This window comes from Cetorhinus maximus, chromosome 20 (assembly GCF_964194155.1).
Source record: "Cetorhinus maximus chromosome 20, sCetMax3.hap1.1, whole genome shotgun sequence".
NCBI classification, from domain to species: domain Eukaryota; kingdom Metazoa; phylum Chordata; class Chondrichthyes; order Lamniformes; family Cetorhinidae; genus Cetorhinus; species Cetorhinus maximus.
The window spans coordinates 53,885,943-53,904,326 of record NC_135898.1 but is presented as its reverse complement, the minus strand read 5'-3'; the positions used below and the strand labels follow the sequence as shown (position 1 = coordinate 53,904,326).

The window sequence follows — 18,384 nt, the reverse complement described above, 5'->3', positions numbered from 1 at the left end:
AAAGTCCAGGCCATTGTATAAATTAGGAGAATATAGTAGATGCATATGCATTTTCAAAAGGCCTTGCACAGCAGGCCTATAAAAAAAAGTTTCAAAAGCTCACCAGACATTTATGGAGGAGGAAGACCATTTGGTCCATCTTAATTCATTCATCAGGATAACATTACATTTCCCCCATTGCAGAATAACAGTGGTAAATGGTTTTCTGTTGTAAAATCCAGAATATAAATGGATTTGGTAAAAGATCAAGTAAGGGAAGTAAGTTATACTGCATTGGAGCTGACTTTATAATATAAAGATGGTAGTAAACTTTAGATAATGTTCCATAATATTGTATATTCTGTGCATAAAAATAACTTAATAATTTCTCACACAAATTATATTTCTTTTCAGTTGGAAGCGAGTTTATAAGTCACATCTTGCTCGATGCTACAGAACAACCTGTCCAGGTATGTATTGTTGAAATAAACATTCCCCATGCGTTAACCTGGTAATATGGTCAATTTTGTTGCTTAGGTTGAAACACTTACCTTTTTAGTAATCTAAATGTGATAACGTGATCATAAAAGACAATTATGATAGGATATTTTTATAAATTGCTATTATATCTCCTATAGCGTTGCTTGTCAATCAGTAATTACATTGTTACTGTTTTAATTTCAAACTCTTTCGAGTTATCAACAGTCACAGATTGCAACTCTTTCGAGTACAATCACAGTTCTTGGTTTTCCGGGAGTGGGACATGAACCCACAACCCTCTGATTCAAAGGCGAAGGTGCTATGAACTGAGCCACAGCTGACACCTCTAGTAATTACATTTTTATTGGACCTTGACAATCTGCTTATTGACTGGCAATTACATTGTATAACAATTACATTGTTAAAGACAACTGCTTGTTAAAACAGGTGTTGGGCATTGGTTTACCCATAAAAATAGTATAAATGTGTCTAGCTGTGTCTGGTGTGGAAGGGATTGGAAAGGCCTGTTGCACTAAAGAGCTGGCTTGAGAATAAATCAGCTTGAGGTAAAAGACTAGCTTTGGACTCTCTCTTCCATGACAAGCACTTAATTGTGAATAACATTGCTCTGATAGTCAGCTGTTTTAGAAGGGCAGAATTATTATTATATCTTAAGGTGCATTTGTGTGTAATTGTTCTGGATTTTTAAAGGCAAAAGGTGTAAATAGGCACAATCTTAAAATGAAATTTGAAATGGAGCAGCTAAAAAATCAGTTTCTTAAATTGGAATTAGTGATCTTTATCTATGCCAGCAGATCTTTTGGTATTATACATGGTATATTGGATGATTTATTATTTTATAAGGATACCATGTAATGTACCATGTCTTATTCTGCCTCTGAATTGCATCTGTACCCTTTTAAAGATACAAAGACTAATTGCTTTTAAGTGAAGAGGAGGATCAGGTCAATCAATTTAACTGTACATTGTAAAGTCAATTAATGGTTAGTTGCTCTTCAAGTGGCAGGTTAGAATAGGGAAAAATTCCTTTTTACTAAAATTTACTAAAAGGATTTCCTTTTACTAAAATTGCTCAGAATATTTTAAAGTTATAGGCTACTAATATTCTGACTTGAGTGCTGATGCGTTTTCAGTTGGTGGGAACATTTTTCTGCACAGTTGGTGAATAGCTTTTGATTGAATGATTGTTTCAAGAAATTCGTCAGTTAATTGCAGAAAAATGCCTGTAAGTGTGACACAAGATGTGATGTGGCTGACAAGAAATACACACATGTAACTTTTTAATGTTATGGATAACACGTTTTTGTGATATCTCTTATTTATAGTGGGCTTGTGCAATTAGGTGTTATTATGGATATTTATCAACTATTTCTATTGCTTTATCTTCAAATAGATCATTTTATTGTTAATAATGCATAGCAACAGTGAAAATCTTAATAATGTTCATCTAAAACCCTTAATAGATCCCTGTGATTCACAGCCATGTCAGTATGGAGGGACATGTATCTCCGAAGACTTTGAAAAGTATCATTGTGTTTGCCCCACAGCATTTGGAGGAGATTTTACTTGTGGTAAATTGACTTCGCATTTAGTTTGTTGTTTTCATGCTGACCTCTTGCTGTGTCTGTTTCATAAATTGTGCTTCGTTCACACTGTTGATGCTCAGTGCTGCATACAAATCTGGCACCCTCCAAGTTTGTTTGGGATAATCAGTTCTACATAACCTTTCAGTTGGTTCATTGTTATTTGAACAACAATCTGAGTGCTGTTTGCCGCCTGGAGTATTGTATTTAGAACAAGTGTTAATTACCAGGGCTGACTGATTACGAATAATACATTGGAACGACTGTACTTGTATTCATTGATTAAAACTCTAGCGTTTCTGACGCCTGAAATATTACTGGAGTTCTAAATCATAATGGTCGTATTACATTCTCTCCCCCACCCCGAACCTCGCTATTATGCTTGTCTTTAACAGGGCATGCCATACCAAGGAATTTGGCAACAATGGTAGCACTACTTAACATGGCAGCAAGTTGTGAACCTTCGCTGTGTTTTAGTATCACAGTGTATTTGAATAGCTGTTTTACATAGATGCAAATGAAACAGTTTAACTTCATCAAAGTTGTCAATATTCAAAAGTTCCATGCCATGTTGGAAACTGTAGAACATCCATATTGTTTACATCAGAAATTACCTTGTTTGCCATTGATTTCAGTGGGATGAAAATTGGGTGGATTCCATAATGAGCAGGCGTTTTGCACCACGAGTTTGCTGCCCAAGCAGTGAAGGTAAATATTACCCTCACCTGTGGTTACCAGGTATTTCCTGCAAGGAAGTCATGAGAATTGGTGGGTGGATCATTCCAGCATTTGTTCATGCATAGTCCTACTGGCCAGCTCAGGAGCAGCATTGACTCCTGCACCTTAAGAGGACAGCTGCCTGCCCCTTCAGTCAGGGAATGGTGCTTGCCTTGTAAAGGCTTTTTTGCTGCAATGCGCCTGGCAACCAATATTTGGCTGTGATTGATTGGTAACAAAAGTGATTGCAGATGTAATATGAAATTCAGGAAATTGTTACCTTAAATTTAAGATCAAACTTCAGACGATGCTTCCATTAGGAGCAGTTACAACACATTGCCATTACAGGTATCCTACTTATAAACCATTGCATCAGCAGCCGTAGTTAATGCAGAGAGGACTTGTTCATTAGATTATCATCATATTAGCACAGTAGAATGATCTAATGTGATATTAATAGGTTATGTGAATGTGAGGTTATTTTCTGATTTCCATTTAAATGAATGGTGTCTTGCTCATGCCTGAATTCCCATTTTGCAATACCAATGGATGATGGCAGGAAACTATTCCTGTTGTATTATCAGTTTAGTAACCGGCCATATACTATTGACTGCCACTAGACCAAATTGTTTTCTATATGGTTTAGAGAAATCCTTCACTAGATATGATCTTTATCCAAGCACAACATTTCTTAGCAAGAAAGATCAATGTATTATGTGTATTTACTGATGTAAGAATACCGACTTGCCAAGTGCACTTGGTTGACCAACACCTGCTTGCCTTATCTGCTTATCTATCAGTATCTATCTGTATTCTGGCTGTATGTCTGGCAGCTGAATGCTTATCAATGTGTGGTCTGATACCATTATTTTAACACAGACACAGGAGTAATGCTAGTTAGAAAACAATCACCACATTAACCCTTTGAGCAATTAAAAAAAATATATAAGCTTATAATGTTTTGCCTATTAGGTTATCAGTCTTTTAATTACTGATCCTTTTAACTGTAAAAGTTTGCATTTCTGTTACCAAATTCTGCATTATTTCACGGGTTAAATATTACAAAGTGAAACTGCATGAATGTTAACACTGTAGGACCGTCAATAATGTGATGCTAACCTCCAAATTGGATGTAGGAGCCTGAATGAATTCTTTTCATAATCCTAATCTAACTGTTGCAAAAGCTGTGGAAATGTTGGAAAATCCAGTTTTAAAAGGATCAAATAAAGATTAACCTTAACAGAATCGTTTAAATAAACTGGACACATATGCACTATTCTAACAATTGTTTAATAATTGCTTTTATATTATCAGAACGTTATGCAATACAATATTCTATTTTGGCTATTCCAGACCACAGCTGATAGAAACATAGAAAATAGGAGCAAGAGTAGATCATTTGGCCCTTCGAGCCTGCTCCGCCATTCAATATGATCACGCCTCATCCTCTATTCCAACGCCATACTCCTGCTCTCTCCCCATACCCCTTGAACCTATAGAGTCCAGAAATCTACCTATTTCCTTCTTAAATCTATTCAGTGACTTGGCCTCCACAGCGTTCAGTGGTAGACAATTCCATAGGTTCACCACCCTCTGAGTGAAGAAGTTTCTCCTCATCTCAGTCCTAAATGGCCTACGCTGTATCCTGAGATTGTGACCCCTTGTTCTAGAGCCTCCAGCCAGAAGAACTATCATCTCTGTATCCAGTCTGTCCATCCCTGTCAGAATTTTACATGTTTAGAAGAACAAGAGGGGATCTCATTGAAACTCCAGTGAACATAGACCTAGTCGGCCCAGTCACTCCTCGTAGGACAGTCCTGCCATTCCAGCAATCAGTTTGGTGCACTTTGCTGCACTGCCTCTATGGCAAGTATATCCTTCCCTTGGGTAAGGAGACCAAAACTGCACACCCTTCCAGGTGTGGTCTCGCAAAGGCCCTGTACAGCTACAGTAAGACATCCTTGCTCCTGTACTCAAGTCCTCTTGCAATGAAGGCCAACATACCATTTGTCACCTTAACTGCTAGCTGCATCTGCATGCTTGCTTTCAGTAATTGGTGTACAAAAGGACACCCAGGTCCAATCTTAAATTATTGATATATATTATGAATAGCTGGGGCCCAAGCACTGATCCCATTAGTTGCCACCTGTCACTCCGAAAAAGACCCATTTATTCCTACTCTTGGTTTACTGTCTACTAACCAATTCTCAATCCATGCCAATGTATTATCTCTAATTCCATGTGCTTTAATTTTGCACACTAACCTCTTATGTGGGGCTTTATCAAAAGCTTTCCGATAATCCAAATATACCACATCCACTGGTTCTCCCTTATCTATTCTGCTAGTTACGTGCTCAAAAAATCCAGTAGGTTTGTCAAACATGATTTCCCTTTCATAAATCCATGTTGACTTTGTCTAATCCTGTTGATATTTTCCAAGTGTCGTGTTATCATATCCTTTATAATAGACTCTAGCATTGTCCCCTCTACTGATGTTAGGCTGACCAGTCTGTAAGTTGCTGTTTTCCCCTTCCTTTTCTAAATAGTGAGGTTACATTTGCCACTCTCCAATCTGCAGGGACTGTTCCAGAATCTACAGGATTTTGGAAGATGACAGCCAACACATCCACTATTTCCATGGCCACCTCCTTTAGTGCCCTGCGATGTCGATTATCGGGCCCTGGGGATTTATCGGCTTTCAGTCCCTTAAATTTCTCCAGCACTTGTTTTAGTAATACTAATTTCCTTCAATTCCTCCTCCTCACTAGACCCCTGGTTCCCTCGTATTTCTGGGAAGTTATTTGTCTTCCTCTGTGAAGACAGAACTAAAGTAGTTGTTTAATTGCTCTGCCATTTCCTTGTTCTCTATTATAAATTCTCCTGTATGCAAGGGACCTACATTTGACCTCACTAATCTGTTTTCTTTTTACATATTTATAGAAGCTTTTACAGTCCTTGCAAGTTTATTCTCATACTCACTTTTCCCTTCTTAATCAATCTCTTGGCCCTCCTTTGCTGAATTCTAAACTGCTTCCAAACCTCAGGCTTGCTACTTTTATAGCAACTTTATGTGACCCCTCTTTGGGTCTAATACTACCCTTAATTTCTTTTGTTAGCCATGGTTGGGCCACTTTTCCTGTTGTGTTTTTGTGCCAGAAAGGAATGTATAACTGTTACAATGCATACATTAATTCCTTAAATATTAGCCATTGTGTATCCGCCACCATGTCTTTTAATGACGTTCCCCAATCTATCTTAGCCAACTCACACATCATACCTTCGTAGTTTTTTTTTTAAGATTTAGGACCCTAGTTTCAGATTGGACTACTTCACTTTCCATCCTAATGAAGAATTCTATCATGTTATGTCACTGTTCCCTAAAGGACCTCGCACAACAAGATTATTAATTAAACCCTTCTCATTGCACAATATCAAATCTAGGATAGCCTGTTCCTTAGTCGGTTCCTCGACATACTGGTTTAAAAAAACATCTCGTACGCACTCCAGGAATTCATCTGGCACAGTTTTATTACTAATTTGGTTTGCCCAGTCTATATGTAGATTAAAGTTACCCATGATTACCGTAGCACCCTTCTTACATGCATTTCTAATTTCTTGTTTAATGCCCCTACCTTATCACACTGTTTGGAGGCCTATAGACAACTCCCACTAATGTTTTCCACCCCTTGTTGCTTCTTAGCTCCACCCAGACTGATTCTACATCTAGATTTTCTGAGCCAATATTGTTTCTTGCTATTGCATTAATTTCATCCTTAACTAACAACGCCACACCACCTCCTTTTCCTTTTTGCCTGTCTGTCCTAAAAATCGAGTACCCTTGTGTATTCAGTTCCCAGCATTGGTCACCCGACAGCGATGTCTCCGTAATCACAATTTTATCGTACTTGTTTACATCTATTTGTGCTGTTAATTCACCTACCTTATTGTGAATGCTCCATGCATTCAGATACAGTGTCTTTAGACTTGTCTTTTTAACATTTTTTACACATCCTTTCTTGTACTAGGCCCTATTTGCCGCTAGCCCTTCCTCTGCTTTCCACTTTTTGCTTTCTACTTTTTTTGTCTTTCGTTCCTATCTTTTTTCCTCCCTTGTGTCTCCCCATTTCAGGTTCCCACCCCACTGCCAATCTAGTTTAAACCCTCCCTCACAGTACTAGCGAATATCCTCACAGGGATGCTGGTCATGGTCCTGCTGGGGTGCAACCCATCCAGCTTGTACAGGTCCCATCTTCCCCAGAATCTGTCCCAATGCCTCAGAAATCCAAATACCTCCATCTTACACCATCTATCCAGCCACACATTCATCTGGCCTATTCTCCTATTCCTGATCTCACTAGCACATGGCACTGGGAGTAGTCCTGAGATTACTACCTTTTTGAGGTCCTGCTTTTTAACTTATTTCCTAGCTCCCTATATTCTCCTTTCAGGACCTCATCCCTCTTTTTACTTATGTTATTGGTACCGATATGGACCACAACCTCTGGCTGTTCACCCTGCCCCTTCAGGATGTCCTGCAGCCACTCAGTGACGTCCTTGACGTTGGCACCAGGGAGGCAACATACCATCCTGGTGTAACGTCTGCGGCCACAGAAATGTATATCTGATGCCCTTAAGATAGAATTCTTTATCACTATTGTTCTCCCATTTACTTTCCCCCCTCCCTCTGTGCAGCTGAGCCACTCGTTATGCCACAGCCTTGGCTCTTATTACATTCCCCTGAGAAACCATCCCCCGCAGCGGTATCCAAAATGGAAAATCTGTTGGAGGGGGACATGGACCCAGGGGACTCCACTACCTGTCTAGTGCTTTTATTCTGCCTGGTGCTCACCCATTCCCTTTCTACCTGTGCACTCTTTATCTGTGGTATGTCCACCCCTCTGTACATGCTATCCATGAAGATCTCATCCTTGCGGATGCGCCATAATGACTCCAGGCGCAGCTCCAGCTCTGAAACATGAATTTCGAGTAGCTGCAGCTGGAGACACTTCCTGCACACATGGTCACCCTGGACACTGGAAGTGTCACTGACTTCCCACATTGCACAGAAGGTGCATTCCACTTGGCTGAGCTACCTTGCCATGAGTTACCCTTAAAGTACTCCCTGTACTTTTACTTCCTCTAGTTTAGAGAATATTAAGGACTGAAGAAATACTTACCCGGTCCTAGCTACCAAGGCTGCTGCTCTTACTGAAGAAAGGTAGAAAATGTAAGAGTTGCCATCTTCCCTCTTCACCAAACTCCAACTGCAGCACTCCAATGCAGCTCTCTGGTACAGACACTGATAATGATGGTGATTTGTTGATGGACAGTTCATAGAGCCATTATGGCACAGCAGATGGCCATTTGGCCCATCGGGTCTATGCTAACTCTGTAGAGCAGTCTAGTGTGTCCCATTCCCCTAGTCTATCGCCAACATCCTGCATCTGTGTATGATATTGTTCATGCCTTCACTAGAGTGAATAATTACCTTTCTGATTGTACAGAAAGAATCAGTGGTTTCATAGAATGAATTAAAGTTTTATCACACATGGTACTTACATATAAATATATATATTTTTTAATTTAACAGCTCCACAGCAAGGCCTTGACTGCAGTGTGGATCTTTTGCTGCTAATTGATGGTTCTTCCAAAACGACCCTTGAAAGATTTCTTCATTACAAAGCATTTGTGAAAAGGTTTCTCCAGGTTGTGCTGACTGCAGATAGTCAAGTCAATGTTGGAGTGGCACAATTCAGTGATGGTGTCCAGATGGAGCTACCGATGGGACAACACGGGGATGTATCGGACGTTGTTAAAAAGATCGATTCAATGCGCTTTAAAGGGGGCAGCACGAAGACTGGCAAAGCTCTGCATTACCTTACCCAGTTTGGATTTAAAACTAGCTCGACACTCGCACATGCTCAAAAAGATCATCCCCATGTTTTAATTCTGCTAACTGACTCAAAAGCAGAAGATTCAGTTGCTAAATCAGCCAAGTATGCCAGAGAGCGAGAGATCTCCCTTCTTGCAATTGGCAGTCAGAGTTTTCAGTCTGAACTAGATGGAATTACAGGAAATCCACAGCATACTGTCACATATTCAAATCCCCAGAGCCTCTTGAATAAGATTCCTGAACTCCGAACTAAAATCTGCAGCACTGATAATCAAGGCATGTACACTTTCTTAAATCTGTCCTTAATTTTTGCCTGTCTGCTAGCAGCACAGTAAGGTAGAACATGGGTGCACAAATGTGTTGGTCTGTGAACTAAGTGCATGAAAAATTAGTCCCATGTGTGGAAGACTTAGTATACTTCTTTACAACTTTACTGGCAGAACCCAAGGAGCATGGTTTCTGCCTATCCAATCAGCCAGGGAAAGATGCAAGGTGCAGTGAACCTAACGAGAGGACGTTTCTTTAAGGAAAAATATATCAATTATAGCTTTTAATTAACACAGAGTTGATACTTTTCTATTTCACATTAAATAGTATACACAACCACTTTGGTAAAAGCTGAAGATGTTGAATATTGCAACTCTCATCAAAATTTTAGGGACACACCCCCCGCCCCAACAAATACTCTGTCTAATGCAGTACTTTTTGATTTGTATCTTGGCACCTTGTCTTTATCCGACAAAATATGCTTTCTGTCAGACAAAACACACAACGCTCTGTGGCACCCACATTACTGGAAAATTCCAGGAATGCACTTCATAGTTTTTGTTACAAGCTCTAAAGAGAACAGTAAAACTATAGCATTACAGATGTCCAGACGAAAGAACCAATCTGTTTTAACAAGTGGGTTGAGTTCAAAAGTTACTCCTCAAAACCCCCTTTTCAAAAAACTCACCCTTGAGCCTTCTACTGTTGCCAAATACCAATTTATCACCCAACATTTTTTTTCTCGTCAAGGCCCTTGTACATGTCATTGCCTCCCATCTCTCCCATTACTCACTGCCTGAATCTTCTAGTTCATCTTCTGACCTCCTCACAGCACCAAAGCCACAAACAATACCCTGTTTGACTATGATACTTGTCCCAAATCCTCCTCTGCTTCTGCAGCATTTTACCTGGTTGATTATGTCATCCTCCGCCCACATTTTGGCTCTGTTATCCACCTGCATATGGTTATATGATATATTCCTATAAACCTGATGTTTCATAGCTTGATGTTTGTTTTCCTTTTGCTTAATTGGAAAATACCGTGGGACACATTTGGCATTAAAAACGTTGTATAAATACGAGTTGTTGTTCAAATATATAGAAGTGGAAATGGGTTGCCCAATTCTCTCCAATGCTTTGCACTTCTATTTTTTTCCTTTGGAATGTGGAGGTCACTGGAAACCATTCCATTAGTGGGAAATTCTAATTTGGTATTTATTTGTCTCTGTGCAGGTTGCTTGTCCCAGCCTCTAGATCTGGTCTTTGCTTTGGATGCATCTGCTGGAGTTGGAAAGGTCAATTTTGATAAAGTGAAAGATTTTGTGAAAAGTGCCATCACGCAGTTTGAAATTAATCGCGACGTTACCCAAGTTGGCCTTGTGATTTACGGCAGCAGATCTAGGACAATTTTTGGCCTTGATGCTTCTGATTCGGGTACTAATCTCCAGACGGCAACTAGCCTGGCCCCTTACTTAGGTGGGACTGCCTCCACTGGCAGTGTTCTCCTTCACATTTATGATAATGTCTTGAATATCCGACAAGGAGCACGACCTGGTGCGAACAAAGTGGCTGTAGTGCTTACAGATGGGGCGAGTACTGATGATGCAGCCGTTCCTGCACAGACCCTGAGGAATAATGGCATCATGGTTTTTGCTGTGGGAATTGGTGACGCACAGAAGGAATCATTGCTAAGGATTGCTGGCTCTGCTAGCTACATGATAACAGTGCCATCCTATGAAGATTTGAAATATTTTGAAGATGTTGTCGTTCACAGATTGTGTGAAGGTAATTGCATGAATCTTGTTGAAAGCATTTGGGATGTATTTTTTCACTATTCCTTCGCACATCAAATTTAATGATTATTATTTAACATCAGACTTGAAATTGACCAGAGAAAAGTTTTGCTTTGATAGTGAAGTGAGCCCAATCTACAACAGAGAAAAGCTGCAAGAAAGTCTGGATCTCATCTAATAGTGAGTGGATTGGTGCAGTGGTAGGACACCTACAATTAACCTCAAGGTCTCTGGGGTTAGCGAGAGGAAGAAATCTCACTCTTAAATCACAATCCACTGACTCTTGCTGCAACTATGAATGTGTGGGCGGTGCACGAGGAGAATATTAGGTTTAGCTCTGACGCCGCTGCCCCCACCACCCCCAACCCGATCAATTAGATTTTCCATTTTGCCAAGGTGTACTCATAAATAATGGTCACTTGGGCAAGTACTGGAGTGTACCTGACACCCATTGCAACATACCCTAGCAAAAGAACAATGCCTTCAGGGGAGGAATGGAGGGGGAAAATGATAGAAAATTGACAATGAACAATGCTTTCGAGGAGATCATTGGGATAGACAATTTAGAGGGGATTTTCAGTAGCAGTCCAATTTTTAACTGTTAGACTCCATAGAATTATAAGCTTTTTTGGGCAAGCCAAGTTTTTGCACTCTCGCATAGTAACACTAAAACAAACAGTACAATATTAACACCTTACCAGCATCTGGTAACTTTACAAGCAGAGTGATCACTCTATCAGATTAAAAACAAATGATTATTTAAAACTAGTAGAGAGTTTGAAACACTTCACTCATTCATTATTTTTATTCTTCATACTTTCCATCTTTCAATTTTAATTTAGCTTATCTTCCCTTCTAATTAACATACCTAATTTTAACTCACCCTTTTTAGTATTGCTGAAAAAGACATGCTATCAAAGCTTACATATTGCAGCCACTAGGACAGCTCACAAGAAATTACCAACAGTAAAGGGGAACAACAATTTATACTACATAAGAGTGCTGATTGATTGGCAAGTTGACTCTGGTGGAGGCATTGCCATGGAGAATGCAGCATGGAACAGTTAACTACCCAGCTTTGTTCAAATTCAAACTGGCCTGGTCAAGGCATTGCCCTGGAGAATGACACAGGGAATGATTGTTCCCCAAGCATTTGTTTAGTTGAAAAAGGTGCAATATGTGGACATGGTCCTCCTGTCTGCAAATACAGGGCCCTGTATGTGAAGATGCGTGGTTTCTAACATGTGTAAGTGAGCCACACTGTGAGCCTGACTGACTATCTTAAATTGGTTGTTAGTCTAATTCTTAGCAAAATCAGGATTGTTTAGTAAGTGTTGTCCAATCGCGGAATCACATCTCATGTTGGGCACTATGTTTTGAGTTTTGCAAACACGAGCTGGCTGGTTACGGCCAGTACTAATTTACAGCTGAATGGAAATGCTGTTTGACATGATCTGCCTTTTATCTATTTTACTTTATCACTTATTCTCACCATGATTTTTTTTATCCATTCACTGCCAGCTTTTCTATATCACGTTGTTGTCATCTGCATGGTCTTCCTCAGTCTTGCATACATACTTTTCATTTTTGGCCATTTGCTGTCTGCCCAGCGCCTTGGTACTTTGTGCCTTTTCCTCAGCAGCAGCGTCAAAGTAAAGAAATCAACAATGTACAGCCGGGCATTGGGTTTTAACAAACAAAGTTAAAGAAATCAGTGACACATAGCCATTCAAATGTTAACACTCAAAAACAAGAGAGAACTTATCATCAAGGCAAACATATAAAATACAGAGACAATTACCACATCAGTGCTCAAACAGAGAAAGTAGCATAAAAGCAAAATACTGCGGATTCTGGAAATCTGAAACAAAAACAGAAAATGCTAGAAAAACAGCAGGTCTAACAGCGTCTGTGGAGAGAAAGACAGAGTCCCCCACCCCACCTCCACAAGGGCCATCTGTCACTTGTTCATGTTGTTCTTTCCAGAGTGCTTACCCTTGTCCTGCTATTACTACATTCTGCTTTCTGACCTTAATGCCACCATCAGCACCTCCTTTAGCCAATACCGCTACCATTAACACCCCTTTGTCCTTTTGTTCATGACATCTTTGCCTCACCCTGTCACTGGCCTTGTATCCAGCTTCATGTGCTCCACCCCCCTTAAACAGTATAAATTTCGGCACATTTTTACTTCTCTTTAGCTCTGAAGAAGGGTCATACAGACCCGAAATGTTAGCTCTGTCTTTCTCTCAACAGATTCTGTTAGACTTGCTGAGTTTTTCCAGCATTTTCTGTTAGAGAAAGTAACATATAGACATTGCAACAAAGAAACATCTCTTTGGACAAAGAGACAAATCTGGGCATAGAAAATAGACACAGATGAGTCCTAGTTGGCAAATGACGCAGACAAAAGTAACACAGCGATTCAACTACATAGGAGATTCACTAACCAGTAATGATTACCAAGGAGCTTCCCTTATCTACACTAAAGCAGTTATGTATAGAATACCATCCCATTAAAACTGTAAGCCTCTGCAACATCCTCCAGTTCCACAACCTTCCTAGAACTCTGTATTCCCCAAATCTCGACACTTAATGTATTCCCTTGTCCCACCATTGTTGGCCATACTTTCAGCTGTCTAGGCTTGATGGGTGGAACTTCTGCCCTCTCTGGTGATGAACTTGGAAGTCAGGAAGGGCATTTTAATTAGGCAGGATGGTGGCATACTGCACCCCCCCCCCCCCCCCCCCCCCCCCCCCCCAAACCACTGCTTTCCTTCCTCTGGCAGAAGGCCTGCTGAGATGGCCCCATTGCTGCTGACCACCTCCTCCCGTCACTGGTCCATCTACGTTCTAGGTGTAGCTGTGTTTGTCAGTCAGAGCATCTTTGTCCTGCTCCCCTTTGAATGTTTGCAATAGGTCCAAACTCACTGTGCAACCATTTATTCCAGAGGTTGAGGACTCTGCAAAAAGGACACCTAACATCTAACTTAAGTATAAGCTGCAAAGGCATAAAGTTATGTCCCTACCTGTCTATCCTAAATAACCTATTCACTTGGACAGAATCTAAATAAATATACTAAGAAGGAGGCCAGGAAAGAGTCTTTGAGACTATCCCACTTCATCATAACTTACAGACAATCCTGGGGGAGGCAATGGCATAGCTGGACTAGTATTCCAGAGACCCAGGGTAATGCCCTGGGGACCTGGGTTTGAATCCCACCATGGCAGATGGTGGAATTTGAATTCAATAAATACCTGGAATTAAGATTCTAATGATGACCATGAAACCATTGTCGATTGTCGTAAAAACCCATCTGGTTCACTAATGTCCTTTAGGGAAGGAAATCTGTCATCCTTACCTGGTCTGGCCTACATGTGACTCCAGACCCACAGCAATGTGGTTGACTCTTAAATACCCTCTGAACAAGGACAATTAGGGATGGGCAATAAATGCTGGCCTAGCCATTGGTGCCCACATCCCATGAATGAATTTTAAAAAAACATCATCACCCAATAACAATCACCCAATGCTAATCTTGTGCTTTGAATCTTATGGTTTTTAAAAAGTACTCTTTAATATATTTACTTAACTGAAACCTAATATAAACCAGTCACAATAATAACAAGACATGGCGCATATAAGTTAGTGAAATACTGTAAACACAACTAGGATAAACAAAAGGAGCAATATAATTAATGGAACTTCACAAGCTTCCAACTATATTGGATTGTGGCTTACATAAAGTTCTACTAAAACATATCATTGAATAAAGCTTTGGAGTGTGCCAGCCACTTCCATTGCATTCTCAGGTTAACCTGATGCCTTTCATCAGTTTCTAAAGAATGATGAAACTAGTTCCAATTCTCCAGAACTGTCCACATCCCTGCACCCAGCTCTGCACTGTGGGGATTGCAGGGAGCCCAGACTGAGGAGCCCCACCCCACCTTCCCCCACACAAATACAGTTTAAAAACCAAAACTAATGACAAATGCTGTGAACGTTCAGTTTAACTTTTTGTATATTTTCCCACTGTGATTTCTCCACTGGGTTTCCTGGTTTTAACTTTTTTTTTGGAAATAGATACTTTATTCATAGAATATCTGAAAGAACATTACAAAACATTTCAAAAAGGCCATCACAAAGTGCAATCAAATTCAAGTTTTCCGCATAGATCCTGAGGTGCTTCAATACAATCAATGAGCCTACAGACATCTCAACATGGTCATTACAGACAGTCAGACAGTGTAACGGTATTTAAGTTATCTACATAGATCATGTTACACTCTGAGGTGCTTCAATACAATTGTGATACATGTAGTATTCACTGCATACATTCAATGTGAATCATACAGCCCGAGGGATCTATACAATTCCCAGCCCCTCGGTGCACTATGGTAGAAAGGTCTTATTCAGCAGCCTTTCCCCATTGCACCTTTGCAGCAGCTACCCCAAGTTTTAGTGCATCCCACAGTACGTAGCCCTGGACCTTGGAACGTGCTAGTCTGCAGCACTCGATTGGGGACAACTCTTTGCATTGGAAGACCAACAAGTTTCGGGCAGACCAAAGAGCTTCTTTCACTGAGTTGATGATCCTCCTGCTGCAGTTAATGTTTGTCTCAGTGTGTGTCCCTGGGAACAGCTCATAGAGCAGAGTCTTGTGTCATGGAACTGCTCGGGATGAACCTTGACAAAAACCGCTGCATCTCTCTCTCCAGACCTTCTCTGCAAAGGCACAATCCACCAGGAGGTAAGCAACAATCTCTTCCCCACCACAGCCACCTCGAGGGCAGCGTGTGGAGGGGGTGAGACTCCTGGCGTGTTGGAAGGATCTGACGGGAGGGCCTTTCTCATCACCAGCCAATCTACGTCTTGATGCTTGTTGAAAAGTCCTGTCAATGAGACATTCTGCCAAATGACTTTGATGGTCTGTTTGGGGAATCATCTGAAGGGATCCACCATCTCCTTTTCCCGCAGAGCCTCTAGGACGATAAGTGCCGACTGCTGCCTAATGGACTTGTGCTCAAAGGTGTTTCTCTGCATAAAATTTTCCATGAGCTTCAGGCATGGTCCAACTACTTGGAGCGTTCCGCGGCAGTGTGGCCAGACCCATCCTTCGCAACAACGGGGACAGGTAGATCCTCAGCACATAGTGACACTTGGTGTTTGCGTACCGAGGGTCTACGCACAGCTTGATGCAGCCGCACACAAAGGTCCATCAGTATGACGGCGATATTGGGCATGCTTTTTTTCCCCTTTTATCTAGAGGCTTGTACATTATGTCCCCCTGAACATGATTCATTTTTGACCTCCAGCTAAAGTGAAAGTGAGGAATGGGCCAGACCTGTGCCATGTACAGCCACACTGAGTGCCTCATACCTGATGACCAGGTTCTTGCTCGCAATGGAGAGGGAGTGTCACTCCCACATGCCCAGTTTTCTTTTCGCCATAGCTACTCGCTCCTCCAGCTTCTAACGCATGCCCAGGACCCTCCGAACCATATCCCCAGTACTTTCAGGCCGTCAGCCCTGACAGTGAAGGGGACAAGGGATCGGTCAGCCCAGTTCCCAAAGAACATGGCCTCGCTCTTGTCACAAGTTACCTTGGCTCCCGAGGCCAGTTCGAACTGGTCGCAGATGTTGATCAGCCTGCTGTTGACAGTGGATCCGAGCAGAAGACGGTGACATCGTCCGTGTACAGGGAGGCTTTGACCTGAGTGCCTCTGTTGCCTGGGATCATCACTCCTCTTATGCCTGGATCCTTCCTGATGTACTCAGCAAAGGGTTCTATGCAGCACACAGGACAGGGGAGAGAGGGCAGACCTGCCTGACTCCAGATTGAATTGGAAAGCTTTCTGATTCCCACCCATTGATTGAAACTGCACTGCAGATGTTTGTGTAGAGCAGTTGGATCCAGTTGCAGATTCCCTCCCTAAACCCCATTTTGGAGAGCACATCCACCACGTGGGTGTGCGATACTCTGTCAAAATCCTTCTCCTTGTACAGGCTGATGAGGCAGGCAGGTCTACACATCTGTCTGGTTTTTAACAATCAGACACTTGCCAATGCTATTAGGCTAGGGTTGACCTTGCAGCAGCGCTCGCTCTTAGTTTTACCACCACCTCCCCTTGAAGTCGAGTTTCTGCGCTGGCAGGAAAACGGGCAGTGACATTCATGAGCCCAATACACTTCTGTGTCAGTTTATGTTTTATGTCATGGTGCTGCAAATTAAATCACAGTTTTTCAATGAATGATGACTGGCCAGAGATTCTGTGTGAATTACTTGCTTGAAATATCATTTAAAAAAATTCCTGGATTGCCTACACTGGAGAGTCTCATTGTGAATGAGAGTGGAGTTCTACTGAGTCCAATGTTTAGCGATCTGGACAATTTCCTGGCTGCCTGGCAAACATTAGAACATTTTTTAAAAGCATGGGTCCTTCCCTTTGAACAGAAACAGGCTTCCTGAGCTCATGAACAGGCTCACATTCTTAAAGGAAATCCAGGGCCACCACTGATGTCAAGATGGTGCTGGTTGCCTGGGTCTAACAGTTGACCACTGTCTCCAAAATTCAAAGGGGCAAAGTCACTGGAGACATCTCCTTCGATTTATGTGGTAAAAAAGTTGTTCAAAATTTGAAAGGGATCAAAAAGAATTTTTACATAGGTTAAGTCATACTCTAAAATTTTCTATTTGGCTAAAACGAGACTCATCACAATCTGCCTACCTAATTCGGTGCTAAAGGAAGAATATTTTTAAAATTGAGTACAATTTTTTATGGAAGACAAACACACCTAATATGCTTTTGCTGTGGTACGCCAGGTGAGGCAGCTTAACTGAACTGTCCGTGTAAAAGGTAATGGAATGGCTTTTGAGGTGGAAGGATGTGATGCATGTGAAATGTGCTGATTGTTGTTTCCATATCTTCATGCAGAATCGTTTAAAGTAGTGAAAGAATCCAGCGACTGATTTAAACCTGACAGATCACGAAGTGAGCACACTGTCTGTAGCTGTAACCATCGTTACACACTGGGACTGGGAAGGTTTAATGGGCTCCCACAACTTATCGCATGAGGGCATCACCCCACCCACACCCACTGGATGTGAATATCCCACATGGATGTCAAGCCGGAGTTAGAGCCTGAGCTCCAATCCTCAGTCGCTGGGATTGCCTGGAGCACAGCTTGCATCCTGAAACCTGTAACTCAGTAGCAGAAGTGCAACCACAAAGCCAAAGACTTGTCTTAATGTACCTGTGTGCACTATATCATGCTCTAACTCATTTTGTGCCATTTTAAACCCTGAGGCATATTTTGATATATTTCTTCTATCAATTTATTTTTGATGCAGTAATAGCACTATGTATGACAGGATAACAATTTTTGAAATGATACTTGATTTATGTGGATCAGCAGCTTTGATCTGTCTTCGACATAGCAACCAAGTTAGAGTGTATGTGTTTGTACTTCAAAAGGTATACATTTGTACTTCAAAAACTTAAGCCAGTGTTTGAAATTGGAACTTTTTGGCTTTTGGTCTACTAAATGAGATGAGATTTTAGAACCTGAATCATAAAAGAGAACTGAGTATTTTGAATTATACAGTTGATTGTTGCAGAACACCAAAGCTTCTAATATGATTTAATTAATT

At 41.2% G+C, this 18,384-nt stretch overlaps 1 protein-coding gene across 1 annotated transcript in view; it reads left to right on the top strand.

Annotated features, from left to right (window-relative positions):
* Nucleotides 1-18,384, top strand: part of vwa2 (von Willebrand factor A domain containing 2) — a 96,121-nt gene that overhangs the window by 61,189 nt on the left and 16,548 nt on the right. Inside the window, exons 9-12 of the mRNA XM_078564694.1 lie at nucleotides 394-449; nucleotides 1,944-2,051; nucleotides 8,371-8,949; nucleotides 10,174-10,725. Coding sequence (XP_078420820.1) covers nucleotides 394-449; nucleotides 1,944-2,051; nucleotides 8,371-8,949; nucleotides 10,174-10,725 — 1,295 coding nt within the window. The remainder of the gene's footprint in view (nucleotides 1-393; nucleotides 450-1,943; nucleotides 2,052-8,370; nucleotides 8,950-10,173; nucleotides 10,726-18,384) is intronic.